Raw genomic sequence first — 15,881 nt, 5'->3', positions numbered from 1 at the left:
CTGCAGGGAGAGGCGGAAACAGACCCAACTGAAGGGGACAGTCACATTGTCAGGGTAAAGAATGTGCTCTGTCACTAGCCCAAGGGGCATGTCCCATGAAAGTCTTCACTTACCAGGAAAGTGGGACAGAGGGGAGGACATCCTATTGGGACTTTAGATGAGAGAAGCAAGGGGGAATGGAGAAATAGACGGATCCTGAGGGTCATAGAAACCTACAAGAAGAACATTATGACAGGTAGATCTGGGCCCAGGGGTCCTGCTCAAACTATGGCACCAGCCAAGGACAATACGTGCAGTAAACTTTGAACCCCTACCTAGATCTAGCCAATGGACAGGACATTCTCCACAGTTGAGTGGAGAGTAGGGTCTGACGTTCACAAGTACTCTGGTGCCTCATATTTGACCACGTTTCCTGGAGGGGGAGACCTGGTGTCACTCAGAGGAAGGATAGCAGGCTACTAAGAAGAGACTTGATACCCTATGAGCATATACAGGGGGAGGAAGTCCCCCTCAGTCACAGTCATAGGAGAAGGGAATAGGGGGAAAGCGGGAGGGAGGGAGGAATGGGAGGATACAAGGGATGGGATAACAGTTGAGATGTAACATGAATAAATTAACAAAATATTTAAAAATAAAAAGAATGTGTTCCGTGAGTGAGCTTCCAGTCTGAGACGACAGACAGACAGTAGGGACCTAGAGAATAAAGAGAGGGAAAGGGAAGCAGCAACTCCTTCAGCCTCAGCCTCCTGAATGGCAGGCCCCAGGGTGCGTCTGTTCCTTAAGCGCCAAAGAAAGATGGAGCCAATGCATTTCCTGCTTAGTGACCTTGGTAGACAGAAAAGGGATCTGCCATGGAGAGAAGACTTCCCAGCAGCCCTCTTGGGGGTCCCTCAGAGTCACTCTCTCATCCCCCTCACTTCCTGGGGCCTCTCCAGGCGGTTCTAGAAGCCTGCGCGCGCATTGCTGTGCCCTTTTCAATTCGGCCACGGTGACTCATTTCCTCTCGCCGCCTCCGCCTCCTCGTGCAGCGCTACCATTTGTCTGCAGGAGAGTCTGTCCCAGGGAATACTCTGTCCCTGCGCTGAGGGCTTACGATGGCAAATCCGAGCCGCGACGAGCCACAGAAGTCATTATCACTCTCCGCGCTCTCGTGTTAACGACGCCTCGGAATGGCGATAATTAGATGAGGCATCATTTCGCACCATCGCGCGCATGCTTTACATTTATTTATCACCACCCTTTTCTCCAAAGTCAGCGAGATGGAGACGACGTCCCAAAGCGTTCAATCGAAGGCCCAGCCTTCGACTGTTAATTACTGCCTCACGCGCACGGACCCCCCCCCCCCCCCCCCGGCGTTACCGCTGGTCTCTCCCTCTCTGCCTCCCTGCTCCCCTATCCTGGACCATCTGACATTTGCCAGTATCCTCTGATCAGCCTGTGTCGGCTGAGGCCACCAGATCACATCAGCTTGGGTATTGCAAGAAGGCGCTCATTCATCATTCATTTTTACCATTCAGTCTTACTCTATGGCCAGGGCCAGAGAGACGGTGCAGCTGGCAACCTGTTCGGCTTACAAGCATGAGAACCAGAATTTGATCCCCAGAATCCACATCGAAAAGGGGGGGTGGTAAGGGTACGGTGGCATGCACCTGTAACCCCAGAACTCCTAAGGGAGGGACAGGAAGATCCCTGGGGCTCAATGGTCAGCCAGCCTAGTCTGCTTGGCGAGTTCCAAACCAGTGACAGTCCCTGTCTGAAAAAAATAAAAAGAAGACAAAACAGGTGTATAGCACCTACCTTCAAGGAACAGCACTCAGGGTATCTTACAAGCCCCTAAAAGCCTGCTGGAAGCCTCGGCTGAGCACGCATGGCTCTGTGGAATGTCCTCACTGCCCTTGGAGGCTTGTGTAAGCACCGTTATCTCAGAGGCAGTCTGCTTTGGACAGAACGCCATGCCACTCCATGCCACGCCTCTTTTGGATGGAGCAGGTCATGTTTCTGCTTGGAGAGGGAACTGGAAGTCCCCTAGCACTTTGATCGCTCTTGGGAACACAGAAAAGACCGCTCTCCTGAGGGCTGGGTGAATGTCAAACATCCTGCCCTGTCAGGCACTGACTGGATGCTGTAGTAACCCCCTTTCCTTACCTGAACAATCAGCCACCTGCCATGTGCCAGGCATGATCACACATCTTAACATGCATGTTCCTCAGCAAGCCACAGAGCAGGCCTTCAAAGACATGTTACTGATAATCAGTTTCTTTTCAATGTGCAAACTTGAACTCAGAAAGGCCTGGTAACTTCTGCAAGACCACACAGTGTGTTAAGTAGTACAATAGGGCCTGAACCCAAGTTTTTCATTTCTATGCAATGATTGTGCCATACATCATGAGTGCCTGGGACAGAGCCTTCACGTGCCAGAACTGTCGCTCGCTTTCCCTTTATAAACACACAAAAGATGACCCTATCAGGCGAGGGTTGGAGGGCAGGAGTCAGAACACTTGTTTTGTTTCTCTGGGGCCGCTACACTGAAGACTGTGGGTGGGCAGAAATGCATTCTCTCTAAAGTCTCCAAGCCTGGGCATCTGGCGCTGTGATGTCATCAGGGTGGGTCCCTTGTGATTTCTAGGAGAAAGGCCCCGTTTCAGACCTCTTCCGGCTTCTGGTTCCTCGAGTCTCTGAGGCACATGGGTAACTGCTCCCTCCCCTTGTCCTCTCAGAGCTCTTCCCAAGGGTGTGCTTACTTCTGTATCCACATTTGCGACTCTAACGAGGGGCGGCCATGTTGAGTTGGATCCTACCCTAATGGCCTATTTCCGATTTGATCATCTGCGGAGACCAGATTTCCCAGTGAAGTGACACCCACAGACACTGGCGTTCAAAAGCCGGATAGCTTGCGTATGTGTGCGGAGGTCACAAATCACCCGGTAACATTGCTGAAGTCAGGCATATCTGAGGCTGTGTTCAAAGGGGCCCAATACGTCTGCTGGGCTTCTGAAGACAGGTCAGTGAGCTTCTGCCAAGGTCTGACTGTGTGAAGAGGCAACCAACCACCTGGGCAACTGCCATTGTGGGCATCTTAGTTTGGGTCTAAGGTGGGCAGAGCTGGGCATAGGAAGGTCCTCTTTACACAAGTTTGGGTCCCATGATGGGCCCATGACCTAGGGTGAAACTCTGGCCTCAGCCTCCAGAAGGGGAGCTCCCTGCTCTCAGTGGCCTGGCTACCACCATCTTCACACATACACGCACAGAGGCACGCACACACACAGGCGTGCACACTTCTCAGTGTTCCTCAGAGGCTGTTCTGAAGCTGTCGAGCATCCCAGAGCTCAGGACATCTTGGAAGTGGAGGTGACAGATGAGGTAGTCTGCTCTGCAAATGTCTCTGCACCTCCTTCCTGACAGGGTCTCTGAGACCACTCACCTCACTCAAGATCCCCAGGAACCCAATCAAATGACCACAGACATGTATGGGGCTTGCATGTTTTTATTTGACTAATTAACCCCTCTTAGGAGTTAATATAGAAGCAGTGCACTGTGGTACCAGAAGTTTCTGGAAACGTTGGGCAGATAGGAGGCAGTGGCCTGACCCTGAGGCCTCCTGGGCTAGGGCTGCTGGCTCTTCCATGCAGCCTGCTCCTTCCCTGGGAGCTGTCACTATTGGACACTTCTTTCTTCTTGGTGCAGAGTCAAGACTGATTCCAGGAGTTTTGACTTCATAGTACATGGTTGCTATAGAAATGGGAGGGGCTATTCTAACATTAAGGAGCTATAATGTATGAACACATGCGCGCGCGTGCACACGCACACACACACACACACACACACACACACACACACACACACACACACTTTAATTTCCTCAGGCAATCAGGAGCTCCTGCTACATGCAGACACAGAGCTGCTTTACCTGAAGCCTGTGTCCACTCAGGCTGGCATGGCTCCCACTCGGCCACTGCTCTACTCCAGCAGCTACTTGTGGGGACTTCCAGGACCCCAAGAGTGGAGCCCCCTCCTCCTACTGTGCACACTGTGGTCCTCTAGTCATTTTTGCCATGGCATACCTCAGTACCATGAGGAGCCTTGACATCGAGGGGGCTGGGTAGTATGGCCCCCTAGAACTTGCCACCGATGGGGCCACACATCAAAGTTTATATTTCCTCTAGGGATGAGTCCCACTGGCTGTTCACTTTTGCAAACATGGGTCCTGAATTTGAACAATTACTTTTACTTGGGGACTAAGGACCGACAGGGTCACTTTCCAAGTGTTATGTTAGAGGAGTGCACAACGGCAGGACTTCCTGAGCTGGTCAGCAGAGGGACACTGTCTTCCTAGATTGTGGGCTCCCTTAGAGGACGGGGGCAAGCCCTCCTCACACACCTGTAAACCTTCTGCGGAAGCAGGAAATGGTACTCCCCCAGCGCAGGCCAAGGGCAGCGTGTGACGTCCACAGCCTGAGTGGTGGTGTTCAGTGCCCATGCAGAATCTCCTCCGCCTCGCCTGCCAGTCTTGTGCGGGGTGGGGGGGGGGTAGGAGGGGGGGGTGGGATCTGTCAGGGCCTCCAGCAGGCAACCTTTCGGCTCTGCTTTCGGAGCTATCGGTAAATCCCAACATTGTAGGATTAGATGCAGTTGCAGTCTGTTATTTGGGCCTGACATTTATGGTGAATATAAACAGAGCATTATTACAACCAAATCATGAACTTCCGCTGACCATGAGGACAGTCGCACTGAGAGAGAGGGGGTGGGGGAGGAGAGAGGAGAGAGGAGAGAGAGAGAGAGAGAGAGAGAGAGAGAGAGAGAGAGAGAGAAGCAGCACATCCCTGCTCTCAACGCCACCACTATAAACCAGGAAATAGAAGGGCAGAAATTTGAAGCATCACAAAAGTTCTGGGTCACTGCAGCTATGACAGAAGTCACGGTGGCTGGGGTGGGAAAGAGAAGTGGAGGTGCGCCTGGAGAGCGAGCAGAGGCACAGGAAGAAGGGAGGCGGGCATACGCCATATGGAAGCTGCACCAGTGCCCCATGACAGCTGTCCAGCCTCTTACTGGATCTTTCCAAGGCACTGCTGTGTCATTGAGGAGATCCGATCACATGCGTGCTGTGGTGCTCCCCAAGAAAGGATGACTGAGAAGACCCTGCAGCCTGTGCCACCAAAGACTGTTGGACATGATGTCACCCAGGTCACCCAGGTTCTCCCGTCTTGTTACTAACGCAGAGTCCAAGTTTGTGACTCTATGGGCTCGAGGTATATGCTCGAGGTGTTTGGATGATGTCCTTGCTGGCTTCCTGTCCAGGGAAGATCCTTCGCCACTTGCCAAGAGATACTGTCTCAAGAAAAGCATTTAAAATTACAACAGACCGCACACCTGCCTGGCCTCTGGTTTCATGGGCCCTGGCCCATGGAAATTCCTTTAAGTGCTGGAAATTCCTCATTTGGGGAGTAATGTGGGGGCTCACCTTGGGCTGGTGTTGAGGCCCAGCTCAGGGCTGAGGACCTTCCCAGTTTCTCAGCCAGTAATTAGTTATTCCTTCTTCCTGGCTGGGCCCAGGACTTCGTCAAGGCCCCATCTGGGTAGAGAAGGCAGAAAGCCTGGGACCGAAAGCTCTCAGGACTCGCTGTGAGCCCACCTCACCCAGAAACAGAGAGGAGAATCCAGAGAGACCCTGTCCAGCCAGAGACGGATGCAGCCTCGCCGACATAGCCACATACACTCTTGGGTGTCTGTGGGTTCCAGGCACTCTATGGGACCTCAGACGCCACCACCCCGGAACAAGGGTGAATGCAGACAACAGCAGGGACCTCCGCAGTCAGCCTAGATCAGGAGGGAACTTGGCCACATGCACAGGCAGACCCTGAGGGGCCAGGGAGGCTCCTGGCAGACTGCCCAGGTCTTAAGTCCTGGTGATGCTCACATCGCCAGGCAGGTCTCAGAGCACGGCCACTCCTCTCCACAGACATGAGGGAGGATGAGATGAGGTGGAGGCAACAAGTGAGCAACCCTCTAAGCTACACTGGGGGCCATCTAGGCTTGCCCAGAAAACCTTTTTCTTGCAGTGGAGGGATGACATAGAAACTAAGAGCACTTGCTGCGCTAACATTAGGAGGTTCACAACTGCCCATGAGCTTCATGAGATCAGGCTTTGGAGTCTCGTTGGTGGAATGTTTTATAGTGACACCCATTATTTATGGAAGGGAAAGGTGACTCTGGCCTTGCCTCCCCAACCCTTGGCAAAGAAGCAGGTGTGACTGACGTTAGCAATTGAGGCAGGTTCAGAGGGACTGTAGCCCAAAGGGCCCTGGGGCCTGATAGCGTTGGCTATAAAGTTCCTACCTTTTAGCAGCCTGCGTGAGGCAAATAAAGGAATGAAAAACTCCCATCTGGAAATTTGGGGAGGCTTGTCTGTCCACACAGGCTGTGTAACGGACATTTGGGTGGGACCTGCCTGCAGAGGGCTCTGTGGGCTATTTTCTTGTGGGTGGCGCTCAACCCTTTTCACTGAGACACTGGTGACACAGGGGAGGGGTGTGTTGTCCCTGTTCCGGTGCCACCTATAGAGGCTGTGAAAGATGTGTCAAAAGCATGCCAAGGTTGTCCCTAGCAGCCCAGAAGAGCTAGGGCGGCTGGGAGTCCCAGCTTCTCCTGGGGGTCCCCCTCTGCTGGGTTTCCCACCCTCAGCACTGACGCGGCCAGTCCTCCTCCGCCCCTTCCGACTCCCAGGATGTGCAGCGTTCTTCAGCTTTCCGCCGCATGGTGCCTCTTCCCCGAGTCTTTCCTTAGAAATGATTCCTTTCTTCCACTCCCCGTTTGCAATTTGTCTTTAGCTGTTTTGTGACATATTCGGCCATTGGTATGTCAGGGGTGTGGCAGGTGACCTCCAGGGAAGAGCAGGTTTTGGGGGTTTTGTTTGTTTGTTTGTTTTTAGCATCCTTGTCCAGGCTCTTTTCTTGTTTGTTTGTTTGTTTTGTTTTTTAAAATATTTTCTTTAATTTTAATTTATGTCCATTGGTGTGGGAGTGTCAGATCTTGGAGTTACAGACAGTTATGAGCTGCTATGTGGGTGCTGGGAATTGAACCCAGGTCCTTTGGAAGAGCAGGCAGTGCTCTTAACCACTGAGCCATCTCTCCAGCCCCCTTGTCCAGGCTCTTGGTCGGTTCTTGGACATAAGCCCTAAGAGGCAAGAAGGCATAGATGTAACATGACACTCAGGAACCTGGGGCCTTGCACCTGAGGCAGGCCTGCAGGTCTTTCCCTCCACAGACATGATCCCCAGAAGATGGGGAGAGGACGGCCTCGGCCTCGGTGTGAAACAAGTTCCTATCTGGGTTCCGCCGTTCTCCCCCACAGGGCCTTGGTCAGGTGACTTCACTTCTCCCAGCTTAGCTTCCTGCTAGCAAACTGGGAGACCATCCCCACCCAGAGGGCTGATCTGGGACCTAGCAAGATGCCAGCCAGCCTGGGTCACCACCCTGTGCTGGGAACACATTGGATGCTCACGGCTTTTGTGTGAGTCTGTCTGCATCCTGCCCTCCCCTCGCTGTGCATTCCCTGGGCCTGGCCAAGTGGTGAGTGTCAGCTGACTGGGGTTTTCGGATTCTCTACACATGAAGGTGGGGGTGGGGGATGGGAGGAGAGGCCTTTTCCTCCCGCACCTCTATCTGCAGCCACTTGGCAGGCAGGGCACAGTACGACTGGCTGAGGGGACTTTACTGCCAAGCTTAATGGGGTCGTTTTCTGCAGCACATAAATCTGCCTGTGCTCAGCCACTGCTAATGGGATTTGCCCCTGGAAGATAGGCTAGGTGTGAGGGGTGATATTCTGGAATTTTTCTCCAACTCAGGGCAGCTTTCGTCACGGAAGCCAAGTTTGGCTCTTCAGCTACTTTCTGTCAACAGAAAGGAGTGTGTGTCTGTTACTGTCTCATGGCTGTGATGAAACACATGACAAAGGCAGCTTAAGGAAGGACAAAGTTATTTGGGCTCACAGTTCCAAGGGAAACAGTCCATCGTTGGGAAGAAGGTATGGCAGTTGGAACAGGAAGCAGCCGGTCACGTCATTTACACAGTCAGGAAACAGAGGGATGAGCACTGAGGTTCAGCCTGCTTTCTCCTTTTCTGTAAACACGGGACCTCGGTCCTTAGGGTGCACGGGACTAACCAAGACATCCCCCTCACAGCACGCCCAGAGCTGTGTCTTCCGTGGTTCTGGATCCTGTGAGGTGACAGTTTTAACCATCATAAAGAGGCACGACATGTTTGCAATTTATGGTCCCTCCTCATCAAAAGCTTTCACCTTCATCCTGGACCATGTGCATTCACTTATTTGGTGAGTCTGCTCAAGTTTTAGCTTGGGGAATGCGAAGAGGACAGCTTTGGTCCCCGGCTTCCAAGCACGGAAAGCTTTTTGAGGAAGGAATGTGGCTAGGCAAAGCTTCCCTGAGGAGGTAGCCTTGTAGAAGACACTTGACAGATGAGTCAGAGCTTGGCCCAGTCTAGAGGTGAGACCTAAGACGCCCAGATCCCAGGGGAAATGTCCTTTTCCCTCAAAGTCCTCCTGTGACTCCCTGTGGGGGGAGAAATTGGGACAGTGTATCTAGTCACCCGGTGACTTTCCTACAGCTTGACTTTTTAAAAAGTCAAAGCGAATCTCGTCCCATGTAATAAATATTAACCCGAAAGGTTGGGGGTACATTAAACTTTTATGTGTGACAATCGATTTCTTATGCAAGAGAGGCGTTGCTGCTAGTTAGAGGCATTTGGAGAGCACCGCCCCCCGGTGGGGACCATCTTCTCCTACGTGGTGAGCTGTGCCAGGTTGCCTTCAAGCTGGGCCATGTATATTTATCATCTTTGATTCTCTGTTCTCTTTCCACTCTGACTGTACCTCGCATGACTCCCCAAGCCCTGGGGCCACTTTCAGTCTTGGATACTCTTTGAGGAAGAATTTCTGATATCTACCCTCTAGGTGTTTAATATTCCTCAAGCGTGCAAGCCATCCTCCGTGTCCTAGGAAAGCAGTACCAGGCTGTTCTCTATACTTACCTCTTACAAGTATTCATTCAAAATCGCAAATGCCCAGTGTCCTACTGAGAGCCGCGCACGTGTCACCTACCTGGCCACACAATATTGCAGCCGATGTGTAGTCTGTCTTCCGAGCGTGAGCACTTTCTCTTGAAGCATGAGGAGAGATGAGTTGGCCGCTGTGATGGAGGAGGTGGTGCAGTTAGAGTTGTGGGTGTTGGATAATGTTGATGAGCTTGCGTAGAAGAGGTAGGCGTGGGTCTTGGATAGTTGCTGTTGGACTTGAGTGGAGTAGGCGGGTGGGTGGGAGTTCCTGGTCTTGGGTAATGGCGGTGGGCTCACGTGGGTAGGCACGTGGAGAGCCATGGCTGCTTTTGCTTACCTAGTCAGTCAAGACAAGCTCTACAGGGAGGAGGGTCATGGAGAGATTGTCCCATAGAGAGGGGGAAGCCAAGTACGAGGCGTGTGGGACGTGGATTGTATGCGCACCGTGCCTTGTCCCGTCCAGTGCTGCATCAGCAGGCAGTGGCACTTACTCACTGTCACCCAGGACATAGACTGTGCTGTTTTTCTTGCATCCATCTCTCCTGGTGATTAATACCTTTTTTAATGTTGGGCTACAGTGACTTCTTAATAAATTATTTTGTAACCCATTGAAATCACTTTGTAAGCTCTTTGTTAAGCACCTTTAAGAGGCCTCCAGCTATAAAATATGACTTTATCATCTCCCCATTCCCGGACATCTGCTGTGGCACACACGTCTTGGAGGTTGTTAATAAATAATAAATGGGGTGGTGATCTGGGGGTGACCTTTCGTGGGACATCATCCATCAGCCGAACCTCACTTAGTCCTTCCCTTTAGGCTGTCTCTGGCTTTGGATTATGGCAGTTTTTAAAGCCGGTGGTTTGGCTGCTGCCACAGAGTGATGTCTCACGGGATGGGCGACATTGGGACCGTGAGGCATGCGGTTGCCTCTGGAACCCTGACCTCTGAGATTGGCAGGTCTGTTTGGGACCTGGTGTGGGTGCACATGTCTCCTCCCATGTATGATGAACCCACAGCTCTATCTGAGCACGGACTATGGCAGTGTCAGGGCCACCCAGCCAGACAGTGGGCGTTTCGAAGTCTGGAGAGTCTCAGAGAATTAGTCATACCATTATGAGTCATACCGTTAGAGCAGGTGACACCCAGCGGAGAAGCCCCAGCATCACAATGCCACTTAAACTTAAAGCCCAGAAGACCTAAATAGATGTGTAGCCCGGTACCTATCAACTTCCAGGAGGAAAAAAAATGATTCAGGAGAGCCGTGAGGGTCCCCAAGATGGTCCATAGCTAGGGTGGGCTGTCCACCTGAGTCTTGAGCCTGGTCTCTGTGGCCAGTGCGCACCATCAGGATAGATCATTAATTAGCATACACTCATTGGATGCTGACTGCTGCAGGGCTACACACCAGTGGGGGGGTACCATGCACCAGTGGGGGGGTACCATGCACCAGTGGGGGTACCATGTACCAGTGGGGGGTACCATGCACCAGTGGGGGGGTACCATGCACCAGTGGGAGGGTACCATGCACCAGTGGGGCGTACCATGCACCAGGGGGGGTGCCATGTACCAGTGGGGGGTGCCATGCACCAGTGGGGGTGCCATGCAACAGTGGGGGGGTACCATGCACCAGTGGGAGGGTACCATGCACCAGTGGGGAGTACCATGCACCAGGGGGGGTGCCATGTACCAGTGGGGGGTGCCATGCACCAGTGGGGGTGCCATGTACCAGTGGGGGGTACCATGCACCAGTGGGGGGTGCCATGCACCAGTGGGGGGTGCCATGCACCAGTGAGGGGTGCCATATGGAGAACAGCATGGTTCTACTTCCCTGGTATCATCCGCCTCTCAGACTAGTGCATGCCGGTAAACGTTGAGCATCTATACTTGCTGCAAGGCCGATGTGCCCGAGGCTTGGCCATCTGCGGATAGGGTTGGGGGAGCAGAAGACGCTGCCTGAGAAAGGGCTGAGGAATGTGTGTATACAAGAAGAGCAGAGTGTTCTTGATGTATTGGGAGAAGGTCACCCCAACGTGGCACTGGATGTGGGCTCACAAGGATGGGATTCTTCTGTGGCTCTTGGGCATCAGCCCAGTGGTATATACGGTATCCTAGAAACCATTAGAACCTATGGCATGAAGCAGTTGTCTGGTGTAGGGTTTATGAGTTAATGGCGGAGCTGCTAGCTGCATTGATATCTCTACTTGGGCAAGTTGGGGGTGGTAGTGGGGTGTATTTTTGATGTGGGTGGCTCCAATCCACATATGGCTGCTGAGGAGGAGGGAAACAGATATGCTGGGATTGGTTGTGGGGTGCCCTGGTGGAGGCGGGGCTCCATGAGGACTGAGCCATAGTCACCAGATCCCCCCATTTGGACACTGTCATCCAGCTCCTCCCTGGGCATCCTCGGCAGGCCATTGGCAGCTGCCCCTGCAGGTCAGCTTAATGGACTAAACCTGCAACACCTCTTAGGCATCCGAGAATCACCCTAAAATTATCTCAGGAGTTTTATTTCCTTGAGTTCTGAATAGATCACATTTTATTGTTGAACATTGAAATCTCATTACTTTAGGAAGTGCTACTACTGGGCCATTACTCGAAAGGAATTCCTCTCTCCTCTTCTGATTAAAACCTCCTGTTCCTATTTAAAAACATAATTTCCAAAGGGTCTGGCTATTTTTTTTCTTCTGAAGGAATGGACTCCCAGCCAAGAGCTTTTTCTCCCAGTGCTTCAGGGTGGCATAGCGATGTGTCTGGGAGACAGGGGCAGCAAAGCAGCCCTGCTGGGGTCCAACCCCAGACTCCTACGCCTGACATCTTGGTGAGGATGGCCCTTTCTTGCCCTCTGGTTCCTGCTGTCTTCTGAGATTTCCTTGTTGAAAGTGGTTTAGGACTTCGGCCCTGGGCTTGTTTACCAGCAAGGTAGTCTGGGAAAGGTAGGTGTAGGATGCAGTTTGGCTTTTCTGCTGATGGATAGGGCCCAGGGGAGCCTTCTCACCCCTCATCATGGCATGGGTAGGAAGCTGCTGCCCATAGCCAGCTAGGCTGTGACCGTCTGCAAAGCCACCAGTGGCCTGGAGCCGAGTTCTAACCTAGAGGGGTGTGCATGCCGGACAAACACACCTGGCACTGTCATGCTTTTGACCCAGTGAGCTGTTGACATCACCTTCTTGCTTCATCCTCTCTCCTCCGAGACTCGGCATGGTCTCTGGGGCCCTGGAGCGTGCCCCACAGCTCAGTGACTTACGGGGCGGCTGTGAGCTTCTTGAAGGGCAGAGACAGTGTTACTGTCCCTCACACCAGGTGTACATGGCTAGGTGAAGCCTACCATGCCTGCCCTCCCTCACTACTCTTTTTTTTTTTTTTAAGATTTATTTATTTATTATGTATACAATGTTTTATCTGACACTTGTAGGCCAGAAGGTGGCGCCATATTTCATTATAGATAGTTGTGAGCCACCATGTGGTTGCTGGGAATTGAACTCAGGACCTTTGGAAGAGCAGACAGTGCTCTTAACCGCTGAGCCATCTCTCCAGCCCTCCCTCACTACTCTTATCTGGAGTTCTTTCTATATGGGTGCAAAGCCTTGGGGGTTCAGCCTTTGGTAGAGTCCCCCACCTCCCTCAACCCCCACTGCATTATCCCAGCCAGGTGTTGTACCATCCCAGGTGGATGAAGGACCTACTGTCCTTGGCTAGAGGGGCTTTGCATGGGAGGTGGCCCTCTCTACCGGGCCAACTCCTACAAGGACCTTATGATGCTTAGAGAAGGCTCAACGCATCCCCATGGCGCCCACAGAGACACGGGTGGGGTGCGCACACGGCTAGAATCCCTCTCTAGGCTCGGCAGATGGAATTATTTACAACCCATGGTGCCTCCCCTCCCATGCTCCCCTGAGCAGCGCTGGCAGGTGGAGTGGATGCTCCTTTTGTGGAGCTATGATGACATTCCGTCTTCTCACCTTCCCCTGCCCCCAACCCTCTCCCCCCCCCCCCCAGTGCCTTCCACAGGTGTGGATGGGGATATTTCTCCTTCCCCAGGCAAATCAGAATGTAAGCGCGCTAGACAGTGGGGACGCTCCTGTCGGGGGAGGGGTGCTGCGCTGTGCCCCAGTGTGAGCCTGAGACTGCAGCTAGCTCCCTGCCAGCCTGGCTGCGGGTGTTCTCTCTGTAGCACCCCCCCACCCCCCGCTATGGACGGACAAGGGGAAAGCACCGATTTCTGATGCAACACATGTGTCCGGGTCGCTGGTTCCAGAAGTTGGTTCTGAATGGGACTTCACAGCGGCTATGCAAAACCTGCCCTTTGCTTCGTCGCTGGGTCTCTTGTCTTCTCCACACTCCGTGGCTTCTGCTGCCTTCGTCTCTGCCGTTCTTCCCTCTTGGAGGGAAAAAAAAAATATCCTGCTGACAGGAGCTTTCTAACTTGTCATTTTGGAGATCATCAACAAATTCTATAGAGAGGTGACCTCCATTATGAGAAAAAGACTGGGAGTTGGACAGGCCCCAAGCCGAGGCGCTGGAGCCTCCTCTGACTGGCAAGGTGACATTGTGTGTCATATCAGCATTCATGGCCAGCTCTCTTCTCCTCGGAGAGTAATTATTTCTTTCAGAGCGAAAGGTCCAATTTGCTGTAAAGAACAGAGCCCCAGGTAAAAGGAGAGAGCCGGCTATGAGCTCCCGTGACACAAAGGACACCCAGCTGCCCCCGTCCTCGCCGCCGCTTCAGACTCTACATCAGAACGGCCATTCTGCCAGATTTATTATGTTTATTTGTACTTCCTTCCTGCCATAACGCATTAGGGAGGCTGCACACTCCGTCCGTGAGGCGGCTCAGCAGGTAGAGCTGGACGCTTCCCCCCTCGGGCCTCTGCGCCTGCCTCTCCATGGGGCCCGGATGGCTGTTTGGGAGAAACCCTGGCCCAGCCGAGCCCTGGGTAGTGTGCATTCCCGAGCTGTGTGCCTTTCTCCTGGCCAAGGGTCTGCAAAGTGTTTGCAGAGCTGTCTGAAGGTCAGAAGGATAAAATGACCTGCAGAAAGACGGTGTGGCTGGCTAGGGCCTTCATGGCGTTCAGATCGAAACTTGGGACTTGCTGATGTAAGAGTTAGGGGTCGAGGGTTCTAGACACAGACAGCCCTCTGTTCTGACACGAGCTGCAAGCTCGGGGGGCCCCAGAACACCCTCAGAGACTCAGAAGCCACTGAACTATTAAACCCATAGTTCGGAGTTAGCATGGTAAGAGAACAAGGATCGGCAACCCAAAAAAAAGGGGGTGCTGTGCTCAGCTGGTAAAGACGCTTGCTGCCAAGCCCGGCAGTCGGGGTTTGATTCCCAGAACATAAGTGGTGGAAGGAAAGAAGCAACCGTGACTGTTGTTTCTGACCTGCACATACATGCACAAATAAGTAAATGAATAATAAGCAAGGAAAAGGGCCACCAGGCCGTCGGGGGGTGGTGTTCCCCGTGTGTAGTCCTGGGCTTGATGACATCATCATCCTTTTGTGACCATATGAACCAAAAAGCCTGGTTGTGCAGCCAAGAGCTTCCCTGGACAGGGTCGCAAGGACTCTGGGTCCATTGGCCCTGTACAGTTGACCTCCATCTTCCGGTCCTCTAGGGATGAACTTGACGCCATGATGTTTCCTGCAAATCTCCTCTCTCCTGGATCATAGCATTTCTGCCCCGCTCCCACCCCCCTGCCAAAGAGCACCAGTACCACACTCCTTTCTTTTCTCTCATGTTCTGGTCCTTCTCTTCCCCAGACTCACTCAGCAGCCATCACTGTAGTCCCTCTGTGCCTTCCTCTCTGTGGGGCATCAGGGCTGCCTCGCACCATGCTGGCGTCCATGTCCCTCACCTCCAACTGCAGCAATGACTTTATTTGATTTGATGTATATGAAGAAATAAAACTCAAAAGTCAATTGACTTAAGCGTGGAACAAAATGCAGCCTGGTTGTTATGGTGTATGCTAAATTTTAATGGCATTTAGAAAGCGTTTTGTGGGGTAGAAAATAGAAGCAAGCCCATCAAACCTCAACTATGCTCTATGTTTTATAGTGCAGAACGTTTTTCTGCTACAATCCAGAGACTTTAAAATGTAATAAGGTACGTTCGAACCCAAGGGTTTTAAAATATACGTCAGAAACAAGAGCATCCTGAAATGGAGTAAAATAATCCATTACAACCCAGGCCGGGTTTGCGGGAAAACACGCATTACCGGGACCACTCTCAACATTTCACGTTCCACGGGCTGTTATTTATCGGCACGTGTGATTGTTCAAGGATTAATATATTGCTAAGTGAGAACGGAAAGTGTATCTGGAAGAGGTTTTCATCCTCAGGGTTGTTGGGGTTTTTTTTCTATTTATTAATGTGTTTACTCATATATATTTAAAAGCACATGGCACACAAATTAATATAGCCATTGAGAAATGATGCAAATTTCCCATCCCTACATTTCATTAAAAATTTATTCAGACTTTTCATGTGTGTCTTGTATATGGTGCTGTCCTCGTCCACCCCGGTGTGATTTTTCAGGATTCTTTATTTTGGGTCCTGGTCCTGGGTCCTTTGCCGTAGCTCTTTTTAAGGGGTGTGTTTGTGTGTGTCTGTGTGTGTGTGTGTGTGTGTGTGTGTGTGTGTGTATCTGTATGTGTGTTTCAGTGTGCCTTGTGTGTCTGTATGAGTCTGTGTGTGTGTGTGTGTGTGTGTGTGTGTATCTGTATGTGTGTTTCAGTGTGCCTTGTGTGTCTGTATGAGTCTGTGTGTGTGTGTCTGTGTGTGTGTTTCAGTGTGCCTTGTGTGCTGTATGGTGTC

General features: G+C 52.1%; 1 protein-coding gene across 13 annotated transcripts in view; it reads left to right on the top strand.

Annotated features, from left to right (window-relative positions):
* Positions 1-15,881, top strand: part of CAMTA1 (calmodulin binding transcription activator 1) — an 838,283-nt gene that overhangs the window by 511,907 nt on the left and 310,495 nt on the right. Inside the window, exon 6 of one of the 13 annotated variants that reach the window (XM_084784664.1) lies at positions 14,683-14,703. The exons of the other annotated variants lie outside the window; for them this stretch is intronic. Coding sequence (XP_084640790.1) covers positions 14,683-14,688 — 6 coding nt within the window. The 3' untranslated portion in view covers positions 14,689-14,703. Of the gene's footprint in view, positions 1-14,682; positions 14,704-15,881 lie in introns of those variants that run through there. 13 annotated transcript variants of the gene reach the window in all.

The sequence above is a fragment of the Acomys minous genome, assembly GCF_964271855.1.
Source record: "Acomys minous genome assembly, chromosome: 6".
Taxonomy (NCBI): Eukaryota; Metazoa; Chordata; class Mammalia; order Rodentia; family Muridae; genus Acomys; species Acomys minous.
The sequence above is the reverse complement of the archived record's forward strand: the minus strand, read 5'-3'. Positions and strand labels throughout refer to the sequence as shown.